The sequence below is a fragment of the Micromys minutus genome, assembly GCF_963924665.1.
Source record: "Micromys minutus genome assembly, chromosome: 29".
NCBI classification, from domain to species: Eukaryota; Metazoa; Chordata; class Mammalia; order Rodentia; family Muridae; genus Micromys; species Micromys minutus.
Window position 1 is genome coordinate 11,617,505 of NC_137964.1, and position 16,596 is coordinate 11,634,100.

Below are 16,596 nucleotides of genomic sequence, written 5' to 3' on the forward strand. Positions count from 1 at the left end.
GCCATAGCCACAGCCCTTTATCAGTGAGGTTGTAATCATGAAATCCCAGGATTCCTAAAACTAAGGCAGGAGGTTAACAAGCTCAAGACAACCAGCACATATTACATGTCAAGACCCCATCTCAAAACAACATAAACTATGCCTTTCATGACATAAATAGACTAGGAATAGTTAATTAAACATATAGAAAAGCCCATTTTTGCTTAATTTAAAGAACACTTTTACAACTAAGGAACTCTCTTCTTGATTAGTGTGATAATCAATTATGACTTAATTTCATGCGGTTTAAAGTTACTCTGAAACAAACCTCTCCATGAGGGATTATCTAGATTAGATTAATCAAAATGGGACTATCCACTCTGAATGTGTGCAGTTATTTTTTGGGGGCTGGAAAAGAAGGAGAAAATGAGCCAAGCACCAGCATTCATCTCTCTGTCTCCCAACTGTGAATTTAGTGTGACCACAACCTCAAATATGACATTAAAACCCTTCTAGCCGGGTGGTTTTGGTGTATGCCTTGATCTCAGCACTGGGAAAGCAGAGGCAGATGGATCTCTGTGAGTTCGAGGGCAGCCAGGGGTACATGGAGAAACCCTGTCTTTTAAAAAATTTTTCTAAGAAATATTTATTTATTATATATAAGTACACTGTAGCTGTCTTCAGACACACCAGAAGAGGGCATCCGATCCCATTACAGATGGTTGTGAGCCACCATGTGGTTGCTGGGATTTGAACTCAGGACCTCTGGAAGAGCAGTCAGTGCTCCTAACCACTGAGCCATCTCTCCAAGCCCAACCCTGTCTTGAAAAACAAAACAGAAACTCTTGAACAAACAACAAAAACAAAAAATATCCTTCCTTCCTTCCTTCTTTTTTTGTGATTTATTTGTTATGTATACACTAGACTTGCATATATATCTGCAGGCCAGAAGAGGGCACCAGATCCCATTACAGATGGTTGTGAGCCACCATGAGGTTACTGGGATTTGAACTCAGGACCTCTAGAAGAGCAGTCAGTGCTCCTAACCACTGAGCCATCTCTCCAGCCCCCTTTCTTCTTTAAGCTGTTTTTGTCAGGTATTTTGACACAGCAACAAGATAAGCAGCTAATATAACCAGTAAGTCCCTGGCCGAGGGAACAGAAGTGAAATGTCACTGTAGCAAGATTAAGAGCATGTTGTGAGAGGTCAGCCTGTGGATACCCACGACAACACGTCCTTCAGCCACGTTTGGCTCTTCTTCCTTATCACTGACCGCATCTGTAATGATTCGTTTACAAGCCTGCTAAGATCTCTCTCTCTCTCTCTCTACTGCCCCACCGCACCCCCCCCCATGCAAGAGAGCAAGTTCATGGCATTCATGTGTGCATGCACGTGTGTTTGTGTGTGTGCATATAAATACTAACACATGCCATACTCCAAGTGTGGAGGCACAAGGACAGATACCGGTCCTCACCTTCCATAGAGACAGCATCTCTTCTTAAATTTCCCACTGCATACATCAGGCTACCTGACAAGAAATTACTGAGTCTCCTGACTCTACCTCATCCCTCTAGTATCCGTAGGCGTGCCGGGATTACAGAGATGTTTGTGACTTCATCTGGCTCTCAGGTGGGTTCTGAATAGATGAACTCGGGGTCAGGCTTGTTTAGTGGTAGTTTGAACGACATGTATCCCATAATCTTGGGCATGGTAGTGGCTATTCCTGGTTGTCAGCTTGACTATATCTGGAACGAACCACAGTTCAGAATTGGGAGGCTCAGCTGTGATTCTGATCTTGAGGCATAGTGGCTGTGAATCCCAGGACACTAAGGCAAGGAGATCTCTGAGCTCAAGGTCATCTGGACAAAGCAAGTCCCAGGTCCAGGTGTGGTGGTACACACCTTTAATCTGGGACACACCTTCTGTTGGAGACCTGCATAAGGACATTGAAAGGAGTAAGGCTTTCCTCTCTTCTTCTGTTTGCCTTATGGGACTGAGAAAATGCTAGATCCTTGGACTTTCATTCACAGCTGCTGCAGACCATTGTTGGGGAGTTGGACTACAGTTAAGTCACCAACAAATTCCTTACTATATAGAGACCACCCATAAGTTCTGTGACTCTAGAGAACCCTGACGAATACAGGCATTTAAATACTTGGTCCTTGTTAAGCGGCAATGCTTAGGGAGATTTACGAGGTGTTGTAGAAGACTTGCCATTTGCAGTGTGCTCTGTCGAGCTGTCAGTTTACAGTTCTAGCCTGGCTGGCGCCCCCACCCCCAACCATAATGGACTCTTACCCCCTGGAACCCAAACAAACTCTTCCTTCTGTAAATTACATTGGTTGTGGTGTTTTATCACATCACTAGAAAAGTAACTCATATAGTTGTCAAGCATTTTGCCTACTGAGCCATCTGCCTAGCCCCCAAATTGTGTTTTTGCCATTTGTAAACTTTTGTGTCATAATACATACCTGATACAGTGCACATTCTTTTTTAAAAGTATTTTTTAAAAAGATTTATTTAATATATAAGTACACTGTCACTGTCTTCAGACATACCAGAAGAGGGCATAGGATCCTGTTACAGATGGTTGTGAGCCACCACATGGTTGCTGGGATTTGAACTCAGGACCTCTGGAAGAGCAACCAGTATGCTTAACCACTGAGCCATCTCTCCAGCCCTATAGTGCACATTCCTGAGAATGTACTTGTCCAGTGGACTCATTGGACATCGGACTATTTCTGAAAAGGAAATAAAGGAAATGCATGTGCTAAATTACAGTGAGTCGATGTCACAGTAGCCAATTTTTCCTTGTTTCCTTTCTTGTTATATGGTCATGGTTATACTAATGGGAGAAAGAAGAATGGGTCATCATAAAATTACATGATTTAACATATGAATGAACAACTTGTCATACCTCATTTTGTTTTGTCGGCTTTCGTTTTTAGTTTTACTTTATGTATGTAAGTGCTCTGTCTTCAGACACACCAAAAGAGGGCATCGGGTCCCATTGCAGATGGTTGTGAGCCACCTTTTGGTTGCTGGGAATTGAACTCAAGACCTCCGTTAGAACAACCAGTGCTAGTAACCACTGAGCTATTAATCTAGCCCTGGTTTTAAGGTTTTTTAACAGAGTCTTATTTATAGAGTTCAAGGCCAGCCTGGTATACATAAAGAGTTCCAGACCAGCCAGGGCTATACAATTACATGTTTGTCTCAAAAACAAAAAGGGAGCCAGGCAGTGGTTCATGCCTTTAATCCCAGCACAAGAGAGGCAGAGGCAGGTGAATCCCTGAGTTCAAGCCCAGCCGGGTATATTGAATGAGTTTCAGGACAGGCTACGCAACCCTCCAAAAACCACCACCACCCCTAAAAAAAAAAGAAAAGATAGGGGGGAACACAGGGAGGGAGAAAAGAGAACGAGAATAAGAAAGGAATGGGGTGGGAAACAGATCACAACTAGGACAGTCCCAGTCTCTGGTGAATCAGGATACCGAGAACTCTTGGATTCCTAGAGGGGCGGCTGCGCCCCTCCCGCGGGGCGGGGCTCTGACGTACTTCCGGTTGTGCTATCGTTCAGGCGCTGTGAGCATTCCAGACTCCAAAGCGGTTCTGAGTCACGGTGAGCCTGCGAGTCCCAGGTTAGCCTAGCGGTCGGGGAGCGTTGGCCGAAAGGTTTAGAGAGGGTGGACGGGTTTAGCCGCTGTGGTTCTGGTGCAGGGAATTCCTGCGTGGTGGTTCTGGGAGATTGTCTAAGGAGGCGCGCCCCGCCCAGCCGTTGTAGGCGCCGCTCTAAGGAAAGCCTTTTCCACCCGGAGGGCTCTCTGGAACAAAACCCTGTTTCTTTTGCTTCCGGAATCGCTTTTCTGGTCTCTCTGTTATTGTCTGTTACCCGAAGGGGAAATGCCTTCTTTCTTCCCGAGCTCTCGCCTCGAGATCTAAACTCAGCACTAATTGTGAAGAAGAAGCCCAATGGTAGAAACCTCCTGTGAAAACCCGAATCTCATTAATCTTGGGTAATGTCCAATCCAGGCGGGGAATTAGTCCCGTTGGGCTTTGTGTGCACAGGACAAGGATCTGCTCAAGTCTGGAAAGATTTTTTTGGACTATCGTTTGTAAAACGAGTATAGGACAGAAAGGTGATTGATTTATTTAGTTGGAAATCTGTGTTAAAAGTGGACACTTAAAATAACTGTGAGCAACAACGAAATCAACACCACGAAAGTTGTTTTTCAAGTGCTGGAAGGCTTCTAAAGAGAACTCGAGTTCAGGGCTATTGAAATGATGCAGAATTTGGTTCACTCTGAGAATTTCTCAGCTATTAGATCTGCCCAGCAGTTATGCACCTCAAAATTACTGGCCTGTCTAGGAGCTTTTTGAAAATTAGTTTGCTCGGTTTGAGACAGGGTCTTAACTGTGTAGCCTAGGCCGGTGTATAATTGGTGATCCTCCTGTCTCTGTTCTCTTCAGTGCCATATTTACAGGTGTGGGCCACCACGACTTCAACTTGGAGTTGCCAAGTACAGAGTGTCTTAAGGGCATTATCTACCATTACGTAGTCAATGCTGTTCATTTGCTACAATCTACGATAGTTTGATTTATTTATACCTCATCTTTCACAGAATGAATTTGAGGCTGATTAAGCTATTAGGGGAAAGGGCTTATAAACGTATGCAGAATTCGCATAAAGGAGAGAAAAGTTGGTGAGTGACAAAAAGCCCGTCCTAATTATTAGATCATATGCTTCTGCTGCTGGAATTTGAGAGTTAGGTTTTTATTTTTTACTCTGTGTGTGTGGTGTGTGTGTGTATGTCAGTCACAGGACAATTGGCACGGTTGAGTGCTTGCTTCCCTTCTATTATTTGGGCACCAGGATCAAACCTGGCAGCAGGTTGCATTTGTTATCCACTGAGCCATCTTGACAGCTGAGTTAAACCTTTAGATGGCTTTGTTCAAGACAGGGTTTCTCTGTGTAGCCCTGGCTGTCCTGAAACTCTTTCATAGACTAGGCTGGCTTCTAAATTAGAGATTCTCCCTACCTCTACCTCCCATGTGCTGGGATTAAGGCATGCATGCGACACCCTGCTTTAGGGTACTTTTTTTTCTATGAAAGTGTTAAATTAGTCCTGTTTTTTTATCCATATACTTTTTGATTTTATAACTATTTAAGAAATTTTTTTTTTAGAAACCTAGACCTGGAGGGAATCTTCAGATGGCAAGCCCAGCATTACCAAATGTGAAATTACTGGTTTTCGTTTTGGGGAGGGAGTAGGATGCCAAGATACTTTATTACCAGATTTTTTTTTTTTAATCTTGCCAAAAACAAAAGCAAAAAAACCAAACCCCACAACCTGTCAGTCATGTGGAAGCTTTTCCTTCTTCCTACTTCATAGCCTATCTCCCATCCTGTTCTCCCTCCCTCCTTTCTATGTTTTATTTTGTTTGTTTTAGAGGTTGCATCTCACCATGTAGTAAGGTTCTGGCTTTGACCTGTCTCCGAGCGCGGGGGTGGCAGTCATGGTACATTCTCTTACTGAATCTATGCAGACTCCCAAGAGCAAGAGGCTGCTACGCGACGCAGGGCTATGCTTCTCTAGGGCAGCAGGACACATCCGGTCAAGCGGCAGGTGCTCAGTAAGTTACTCTTCTGTATTCTACGGCATCAACTAGGAGATGCCAAATGTTCAAAACTTAGAAGAAAAATTTTGAGCATTTTTTTAGTTTGCATCACTGATTTTGATTGAATTTGTTTTAGCAATATTTCTGTTGTCGGACTAAATAGTTGTGAGCATGTACAAAGTTGGGTTTGGTAGCACAGCTTTAATCCCACCAATCAGGAGGAGAGGTAGACCAATCTCTCATGCCTTCCAGGCCAGCCAAGGCTATGCAGTGAGACCCTGTCTTTTTGTCCTCCCACCCACTCTTCTGTTAAAACGCACTGCCTGCTCTTCCAGAGGTCCTGAGTTCAATTCCCAGCAACCACATGGTGGCTCACAACCATCTGTAATGGGATCTGATGCCCTCTTCTGGTGTGTCTGAAGAGAACGACAGTGTACTCTTATAAATTTAAAAAAAAAAAAAAAATCTAACTGCAGGGCCACAAAAGATGGGTCAGCTCATAAATATGCGGTATCCCCAAGTATATTGTCCTGAGTTTGATCCCTGGAGCCCACGAGGTGGAAGGAGAGAACTGAGAGCTTTGAACTCTAACCTCTGTACGTACTATGGTGTACGAGCCCCCTGCACCCCGTGCACACACAATTAATTACAAAGGGAAGAAACTGGAGAGATGATTTAGTGTTTAAGAATATGTATTGCTCTTTGCAGAGAATCCAAATTTGGTTCCCAGGACCTATGTTAGGTAGTTCACAAATGCCTGTAGCTCTAGGGTTTCCCACACTGACCTCTACAAATACATGAACTCACACTCACACACAAACACAAGATTTTTTTTTTTTTAATTTTCAGCTAAAGACACTTAAAAGAAGTGTGAATATGGGATTTGGTAAATGACTTAGTTGGTAAAGTGTTTTCTGTACAGGTTGAGTACCTGAGCCTACAGGTAAAAGGCCCAGATATGTCTGTGCCTGAAATTGCAACACTGGGAGGGCAGAGACTGGCAGATACCTGGGTTCACCCAGTCAGCCAGCCTAGCTGGCCCATGTACTCCAGGTTCAGCGAGAGACCCTGTCTCAGAACAATGAGATAAATAGTGTCAGGAAGACTGCTGACATTGACCTCTGGCCTACACACACACACACACACACACACACACACACGGCATGCACAGGCAGGCCCACCTGCACATTCGTGTGCACACACAGGCACACAAACCCGAAAAGGAAATCGAGTAAGTTCTTCTTAAAGTGTGCGTCCTAAGAAGGTTTCCACTACTGTTTTTTAAGCATTTGTTCATCTGTTTTACTTGGTGCCAGGGGTGGATCGGGAAGCTTTATATCCACAAGGCAAAGACTCTACCTTTGAACTATCTTCCCAGCTCTTACACTCCGTTGTTTTTAATAAGGTATTTCCAGTCTATAACATGCTGACAGTCATTTGACTAGTCTACTGGTTTTATGTTCAGACAGTATTAGCTTGCTGAAGTCATAGAAGCTAACATACCTAGAGTTGTAAGATGTGAAATCGTGTTTGTAGCAAAGATCTAACTTTGACATTATACCACTCTTTAGACTTTAGGGAAAATAGACACATTTCAGTCAAGTGAACGTAGGGTCTGCTTAGCTGACTCCAGAGTGATTTCAAACAACATTGTTTTCCTTTTTTATTCAATATTCTCTGTATTTACATTTCAGATGTTATCCCTTTCCCCAATCTCATCCCCCCTCCCATTGCCTCCATGAAGATGCTCCCTCTCCCAACCACCCTCTTCTTTTAGCACCTCAGCGTCCCCTACACTGGGAAAATGAGTCTACACTGGACCAAAGTCCTCTCCTCCCATTGATACCAGAGAATGCTATCCTCTGCTGCATATGCACCATGGGCCATGGGTCTCTCCATGCGAACTCATTGGTTGGTGTTTTAGTCTCTGGGAGCTGTGGTGGGTTTGGATAGTTGATAATTTTGTTCTTCCCATGGGGTTGCAGACCCTTTCAGCTCCTTCAGTCCTTTCTCTACTCCTTCATTGGGTTCCTCGTGTTCAATCCGATGGTTAGCTGCAAGTGTCCTCTTCTGGCTGAGCCTCTGAGGGGGCATCCATATCAGGTTCCTGCCAGGAAGCACTACTTGGCATCAGCAATAATGGGTGGGTTTAGTGGCTGCATATGGGGTGGATCCCCAGTCAAACAGTATTTATTTCACTAATATTGTATGTCTTAATAGTACAGAGTAATAGGCTTCATTATGGTACTTCCATGCTTGCCTTCTTAGTCTCTTCTATTGCTGTAAGAAACATCGTGACTAAGCCAACTCTTAGAGAGAAAGTACTTAATTGAAGGCTGGCTTACTGTCCTAGAGGTTAGGTCCATTATCATGGTAGGAAGCTTGGTGGCGTGCAGGCAGTTACTGCAGCAGTAGCTGAGCAGAGAGAGCAACACTGGGCTTAGTGAGGGCTTTTGAAATCCCAGAGTTCACCTTAGTGACACATATCTACCACCAAGGCCATGCCCCTCTAATCCTTCCAAATAGTACAGTCTCTGAGCCTGGGGGTGAGGGGGGACATTCGTGTGTGTGTGTGTGTGTGTGTGTGTGTGTGTGTGTGTGTTTTGCACATGTGGTCAGAGGACAGCTTGCACAAGTTGGTTCTTTCCATATACTACTGTGTCGGTCACAAGGGTCAAACCAGGCCTAGCAGCAAACACTTGATCCACTGAGCCAACCTACCACCTCTGAACAATACTTTTTATATGGTAGTTGTCTGGTGGCCCCTTGATAAAGACCAGGAAAGCATATTTTCATTTTTTGATAATTTTATGGCAACTATGTTTTGTAGGTTTGAAGTGTGACACTTTAAGAACCAGAAACCCAAAGCACCAGGTCTACTCCTAAGAGTCCTGCTGGTTCTGTGTGATGACCAAGGTGGTGGGCATGGCCACAGTTCTGGGCCCCAGGCCACCTCAGGAGTCTATGGGACCTTCGCCCATTAAAGCTGAAGAGGATGAAGAGAAGGACAAGTGCTGCCCTAGCCCAGAGCTATCCCATAAGCGCTTCAGGCAGTCTGGGAACCATGACACTCTTGAGCCAATGGGCCCTTCAACCATTAAAGTTGAAGAGGATGAAGACAAGGAGAAGAGCCGCCCTAGCATAGAGCTGTCCCGTAAGAGCTTTAAGCACTTTGGGTACCATGACACCCTTGAGCAGTTGGGACCTTTGACCATTAAAGCTGAAGAGGATGAAGACAAGGACAAGGGCCGCCCTAGCCTAGAGATATCCCGTCAGCGCTTTAGGCAGTTTGGGTACCATGACACTCCTGGGCCCCGAGAAGCGCTGAGCCAGCTTCGGGTACTCTGCTGTGAGTGGCTACAGCCTGAGATCCACACCAAGGAGCAGATTCTAGAGCTACTGGTTCTGGAGCAGTTCCTGACCATCCTGCCCCGGGAGCTCCAGACCTGGGTCCAGCAGCACTGCCCTGAGAGTGCAGAGGAGGCTGTCACTCTCCTGGAAGACCTGGAGCAAGAACTGGATGAGCCGGGACTGCAGGTGGGCAGGAGACCCGGAACATAACATCCTAGGCAGGAATCAGGGCTTGTCCTTCTGTTGTGTGCAAAGCTTTCCCTGGGGAGATACAGTACACATATCTGCTCACCTCAGGTAGGGAATCCATGGCAGACCATACAGATAGCACCAAAGTCCAACTTGGTAAAGTTGAACTTGTATTGGAGTTCTATTGGAGTCACTTAACAGGAATATGAGTGAAGGATTACTTACAGGAGAAGAAATGACTCAGACAGCTGCATCACCAAAGCCTGTCCCAGCATTTGTGACAGATCACAGATCAGCCTGTAGCATACACACAGCCCTACAGGTTGGAGAGTATCCTGTTTCAGGCGGCTCAGCTGGTCTGTGTTTCCTTTGCAGCTGTGTTCCTAGTCTCAGAGGAACCCTGCCTGTCATTGCTTATTCTGACAGGAAGGGGGGGCCTAGTAAATCTGGTCAGTTTCAGGGATTTCCTGAAAGCTAGTTTAAGTTGTTTACTTTCCTGTAGGATGGAAGGCAGAAACTTACTCAGCATTGTCCAACAAGATTAACCCAACAAGTTTCTGGGGAGCTGGGTCATGTTTCTCCCTATTTGCACTTATCCTGAAGTAACCTTGGGACCAAGTGGGATGGGTGTTTTTCTTTTCTACTCCTACAAGTTGTTTATGGCTCACCTGAGATTTTTCTTATTCTTGAGTGAGCTGTGCACACACCTAGCCATTTCCTACTGTCTCTAGGTCTCATCTCCAAATGAACAGAAGCAGTCTTGGGAGAAAATGTCAACTTCAGGAACTGCAATGGAGTCCTTAAGCAGTGCCGAGACCCAACCTGTGGATGCAAGCCCCAAATATGAGTTTTGGGGGCCCCTGTACATCCAAGAGACTGGTGAGGAGGAGGTTTTCACTCAGGATTCAAGAAAGCGCCAAGGTAAGGACCCCTCTCATCGTCCAGAGAACTCTAACTCCAGGTGAGAGGTAACGTCTCGATTGACGTGACTGGTAGAGTAGACGAGGCAGAAGGCACGCACTTCGCTTTCCCAAACAACCCTCTTGCCTTGGACAGGTTCCCAGCACTAGGCCAGACAACACGCTTGCAGAGGGTCAAGCAGTGTGAACTCAGTTTTTAAAAGGGGCGAGACTGATTGACAGCATGGACGGGTTGGGTGAGCCAGTGTAGCAGGAAGCTGGATGACAGTGGCGAGGTTTGGCTGCCTGTGAGCCTGAAGGGCCAAGAAGGAAGACCTGTCATTGTCAGAACCAAACAGGAGCTGATCCTTAGTAGGGAAGGAAAGAGTCACATACTAGGAGCCCTGCTCCAGGTCTTGCCATTGGGTAAAGAGAAAATGGAATAGATGCCTCATTTTTACACTGTCCCTGCCCGTATGTCTTTTGGTGTACCCATTGGCAGACTCACACAAGGGTAGTTTTCTGGGATACAGAGCAGAACAGACTGGGTATGGAAAAGGTAGCACCCTTTTGAACCTCTGCAGACATACACAGGTCAGAAGATAGGGTAGGGAAATCCAGCCCGTGTTGTAGAGTGCTGGAGTATGTGCAGGAGGCCCTGGGTTCCATCTCTGTACTACTTAAACCGTATGTGCTGTGTCACACACCTGTAACCCCAGCACTCACATTCAGGGCCAGCCTTGGCTGCATGGAGAATTCAAGACCAGTCTGGGTTTCTTGAAACTTTGTCATGTATGTTAGGATAACTAGCTGTTTCCTAGCTCAGATCTCCACAAATCATGATTTACATAACAGCCTTATTGAATGCTGGTAGTTTCTGTTCTTATACCTTCATTTGCGTGGAGTAAAAATATCTGCAAGGAATAAATGCTGGTGAAAATACATCACATTGTTCCAAATCTTGTTATTAGCATTTTTCATGAGTAAGTGTGCTCATGAGCAGAGCCATGCACCTGAGAAATCGCCTGAGTTACTTGCAATGTCCCAGACACTTGAAATTCCCTCTTGGAACAAACAGTTTTGAGTCCTGTTAAAGTATATTCTTGTGTCAGACATGGTGGTACACCTTTAGTCCCTGCACTCAGGAGGCAGAGGCAGGGGTGATCTCTGTGCAGGCTAGCCGGTCTGTAGAGTGTGTTTCAAGACAACCAGCGGTATCTAAAGAGACCCTGTCTCAAAAAGAACAAAACTAACAAAAAGCTATTCTTAGGGCTGGAGATGTGAAGTAGTTAGGAGCAGTAGTTGCTCTCACAAAAGACCCTGGTTCTGGTTTACTTTCTAGCACACACCTTGAGTGGCTAACTGCTGCCTTTAATATTGTTCTTACGCTTCCAACACCTCTTCCAGTCTCCAGGGACACCTGCACATACGTGATGCAAATTCAGACACACAAGCACATAAATCAAAATGATTGTTTAAAAAATGTACATCTTAGGGACTGGCAGGGTGACTCAGCAGTTAAAATGCTTGCTCTGATGAACCTGAGCTCCATCCCTGAAGCCTACTTGAGGAAAGGAAAGAACTGACTCCTGGGAGTTGTCCTTTGACCTCCACGAACAGTTCTAGGAATACCTGCACACACACAGTAATTGTTTCTACTTATTAATTAACTTGTTCATTCGTGCATTTGGGTAGGGTCCCACTATGGGGTCTTGGCTGACCTAGAACTCACTACATAAACCAAACTGGCCTCAAACTCAGAGAGAGCTCCCTGCCTTTACCTTCTGAGTGCAGGGCTGAGCGCGTGTACCACCACACCTGGCCTAAAGTTTTTGGAGAGCTGCATGATAGGGGGCTGGAGAGAGTTGGCAGTTAAGGGCACTTGTTACTCTTGCAGAAGACCTGAGATGGGTTCCTAGTGCCCGTGTATAGAGGTATAGATGCCGGCTCACTGCCATCTCTAAGTCTAAGTCTGGGTTGGTCTAGTTCTTCTAACTCTGGGTACTAACAAATGTGGTAGACATGCATGCATGCAGACAAAGCATTCATATAAAATAAGTAAATCCAAAAAATAAAAGTAAACAACACTCCCACGTCCCACGTCCCACAGCCAAGTGTGTCACACATCCTGTAATCCCAGCATCCAAAGGTGTGAGCCAACTGGATTTGATTCAAGAAGCAACAAAATCTTATTCTCTGAGAAACGTGAAAACTAAACTGTAAAAAAAAAAAAAAAAAAAAAAAAAACTAAACCAAGGACAGCAGCAGTGGAATGGAGTCAGCCAGAGCCTAGAGTGCTACAGAGGGCAGAGCTGGAGACTCCATGATGTTAAGAGATGCCGCTGGGCTGGAGAGGTGGCTCAGCAGTTAAGAGCACTTACTGCTCTTCCAGAGGTCCTGAGTTCAGTTCCTAGCAACCACGTGATGGCTCACAACTGTCTGTAATGGGATCTGATGCCCTCTGCTGGTGTGTCTGAAGAGTGTACTCATATACATAAAATAAATCTTGAGAGGGAGAGGGAGGGAGAGATGCCAGAGCCTTGGGATAGCTGCCAAGGAAAGACGCTAACATGGAGGAAGTGGAGCCAGCCCAAGAGAAAGAATTGTGTTGTAGTCAACAAAGATGGAACAGAGTTGGACATCAGGCATGGAGATGCAGAGTTTGCAGTTGGTCCAGCTGGTTTTTGGTCTTGCTTTTTGGCCCAGTATTTTCTCATTATGACATTTTAGAATAATGATGTATATCCTGTGATGTTGGAAGTATACTATCTGCTTTATGATTTTGGTTTTATAAGGGATTACAATTAAAGGATTGCATGAGTCTTAGGAAAGATTTTGAACTTTGGACTTTTAAACATTGTTGAGCCGAAACTATGGGGACTTTAGAGGTTGGACTAAATGTATGTTGCATTATGTTATAGCTAGAAGCCTATGGGGACCAGGGAGTGGAATTGTGATAGTTGATATGCTTGGCACAGGGAGTGGCACTGTTGGAAGGCGTGGCCTTGTTAGAGTGGGCGTGGCCTTGTTGGAGGAAGTGTTTCACTGTCAGTGGGCTTTGAGGTCTCCTGTGCCTAAACTCTGCCCAGTGTGGACTCAGTCTCCAGAAGACAGTTCCCTTCTGTTGCCTGCTGATCAAGATATGGAACTTGTGGCTCTTCCAGCACCATGTCTGCCTTCACACTGCCATGATGACGATGGACTGAACCTCTGAAGATTTGCCTTGCTCATGGTGTCTGTTCACAGCACTGAAACCCTAAGAAACCCTCCCTCTTGCAGGCCAAACCATTCCCCCACAGCACCGGTTTTGGAATACTCTGTCTTCTGCCTCAGGCTGTTCTCTGCTCTTTTCCCTTCTATTCTGTGACACTTCTGGCCCTTCGCCCTCCTTTGGATTCCTTCCCTCTGACCCTTGGAAACTCGATTCAGGCTGGAATGGCCAACCTCCCGACTCAGACCCCTGATCTTGCCAGCACCACAGAATACAGTCACTGACAGGCATGCATTCCTGACTGACCACACCTTGAACCATTGTCAATAGATTTTGAACCCAAGGTGTTTTTTTCACATTTGCAGATAGGAACTAGGGGCTAGAGTAATGTAGACATTTTTAATCCCAGTCTGGGGTTTCTACCCCACCTTTGACCATTTAGTTCCCAGAAAAAAGATAGAATAATTTTATCAGCACAAGAGTTGGCAGCTGGCTACCCTCCTTGCTGTTAGAATCCACTTTCCAGTGGAGAACCCTGAGGCATTACTTACTATGTCTCATCTGGGCCGCTCTTAACTCACACTGGCCAGCCCTCGGGGCCAAGCTCTCTTGACCTTTAACCTATGGTAGCTTCTCCTTCCTCCTTCGTGGAGAGATGGCTCAGTAGATAAACCATTGCCGCTCTTACAGAGGACAAAAGCTTCAGTCCAGTACTACATTCAGCTGCTCACAACTGCCCGTGACTCCCACTTAAGGAGACCTGATGGCCTCGGCAGGCACCACATATGTGTGGCAGGTACATGAGTGTAATTAATGAGATACACATGTAAATAAAAGGTCTTTTCACAGACTAGGGTAATTGTAACTGAAAAGACGACGTTGCTGCTCTTGCAGAGAAACCATTCAGTTCCTATACCTACATGGCCGCTTAAAGCTGTCCAGGTGAGCCCCTCTCTGGCCTCCACAAGCACCAGGCGTGACACAGCACTCTCCAGATGTGTAGGCAAACCCCCACACCCCCCACACACAAAAGGTGTTTTTAAATTAAGAGTACTGGCCTCAAGTGCTTTGTAAGAGGTGACCTTGAACCCCAGTCCCGATTCCACTTCTCAGGTGCTGGGATTATGGGTGTGCACAGCCATACCTGCTTCCTGTCCGGAGGATTGTGAATCAGTACATCACAGACTTGGGCTAACTTTACTACAGCACTATTCCCAAGTATATATAAATCAATGGATAAAGAAAATGTATACACACATGGAATAGTATTCAAGACTTAAGAGTAAAATTATGCCAGTTGAAAGGCAAAAATTAATATGGGGTAAATTGTCTCCTTCCATGCATTGCCCTTTTTATAGTCACTTGTCAGCTCTGCAGGAAGTGGAGAGCCAGGAAGTATCACCAGAGCTGGAAACACCAGAGCGAGGCTGTTTGCTGTTGTGGGGTTGTTTTGTTTATTCTGTTTTATTTGTGAATTGATTTTTGTCTTTTGTTTGGTCTCTGCCTGGCCTGGAACTATGTAAACTAGGCTGCCTCAACAGAGGTCTGCCTGTCTCTGGCTCCCAAGTGCTGGGATAAACGGCGAGCACCCCTAAAGTTTTAGTGCCCAGTTTGGAAAACAGGCGTTTAAGTGCTCTTTAAGAAAGGAGTTGGCAGTGATAGTGTTGCTTAAAGTCTCAAAGAAGCTTAGGCCCCCCCAGAAGGTATGCTGGACGGGGAGAGAGCCAGCTGGATGGGGTACACAGGGAGTTGGCCAGCTGAGCTGGGTGGGACTCAGTCCTCTGAGGCACTGAGCTGGTTTTACCCTGCTAGAACTTGCTCTGACTTTCTTCTATCTGAAAGACTGAGAAACCTTCAGACCAGAAATTCCTCACAGTGTCGCTCCAAGTGTGTTGCAGAAGCAAATGTGAAGCCACAGACGGAATTCTCCAGGGTAATTCAAACCTTCCAAGCACACAGGAGGACGGAGTGCGAGCAGTCTTTCTAGAGACTACGGATTGTAAAATAGTCAGGGGCTGAACCTGAGGTAGGGTCTCATGTGAATGTAGACCATAGAGTAGACGAGACAATGGTTGTATTTTATTTATGGTGTGTGAATAGAACCATTCACACACGTCATCATCCTTACAAACCCATCTACCTCACCTAGTGCTCCTCTTTCCCACAACAGCTGCTTCCTCAGAACAAGAACAACTAACACACTTAACCCACCTGTTTCCAGGTTTAAAATCGAATCTGCAGAAGGGGGACTCGGCAGATGAGCAGAGAAGTTCTGAAGAAGAGTCTCAAGCAGACGGACTCAAAAGAAACATCATCCCCATGATCACTGCCAATAAGTATGGCTCGAGGTCAGAAAGGCAGTGGGCCAACAACCTGGAAAAGGATAGAGGGGCAAAAGCCTCTCTTCAAGACACGGGTTCCAGGAAAGGGGCAGAGCCAGCCTCTGCTAGGCCTGCCCCAGGAGAGAAGCGTTACATATGTGCAGAGTGTGGGAAGGCCTTTAGCAATAGCTCAAACCTCACTAAACACCGGAGAACACACACTGGGGAGAAGCCTTATGTGTGCACAAAGTGTGGGAAGGCTTTCAGCCACAGCTCCAACCTTACCCTTCATTACCGAACACACCTGGTGGACCGGCCCTATGACTGTAAGTGTGGGAAAGCTTTTGGGCAGAGCTCAGACCTCCTTAAACATCAAAGGATGCACACAGAAGAGGCACCCTATCAGTGTAAAGACTGTGGGAAAGCCTTCAGTGGGAAGGGCAGCCTCATCCGACACTACCGCATCCACACAGGGGAGAAGCCCTATCAGTGTAATGAGTGTGGGAAGAGTTTTAGTCAGCACGCAGGTCTCAGTTCCCATCAACGCCTGCACACTGGGGAGAAACCCTATAAGTGTAAGGAGTGTGGCAAAGCCTTCAACCATAGTTCAAATTTTAATAAGCATCACAGAATCCATACTGGCGAAAAACCCTATTGGTGTAACCACTGTGGGAAAACCTTCTGTAGCAAGTCCAATCTGTCCAAGCATCAGCGGGTCCACACCGGGGAGGGAGAAGGGCAGTAACTGTCCGTGCTCGGCTGTTGTTGTGAACGGTAGAATGTGAATGCTAGGAAGAAGCTCTGTAATGCATTTGATGTTTGATAGTAGGCTTTGCTCTAGCCATCAAGGGGTGCTTTGGAGGGAGAGCTCCACAGTGATAGAGCGGAAGGGAGGTCTACAGGGCAGCCAGGAGCTCACACTCCAGGCCCCAGTGTACTGTGTGTCCAGTGTAGTTAAGGAAGAAACATTAAAATTGTTTAACTGTTTTAACATGTACTCCACAGTTGTAGTCTGTAAAGAATTGA

The 16,596-nt window shown here is 45.8% G+C and overlaps 1 protein-coding gene across 1 annotated transcript in view; it reads left to right on the forward strand.

Annotated features, from left to right (window-relative positions):
- Window positions 1-16,596, forward strand: part of LOC308439306 (uncharacterized protein) — a 40,635-nt gene extending 24,039 nt beyond the window's left edge. The window contains exons 7-10 of the mRNA XM_080941032.1: window positions 3,496-3,602; window positions 8,487-9,136; window positions 9,871-10,060; window positions 15,471-16,596. Of these exons, the coding sequence (XP_080797158.1) occupies window positions 3,496-3,602; window positions 8,487-9,136; window positions 9,871-10,060; window positions 15,471-16,315 (1,792 nt within the window). The 3' untranslated portion in view covers window positions 16,316-16,596. The remainder of the gene's footprint in view (window positions 1-3,495; window positions 3,603-8,486; window positions 9,137-9,870; window positions 10,061-15,470) is intronic.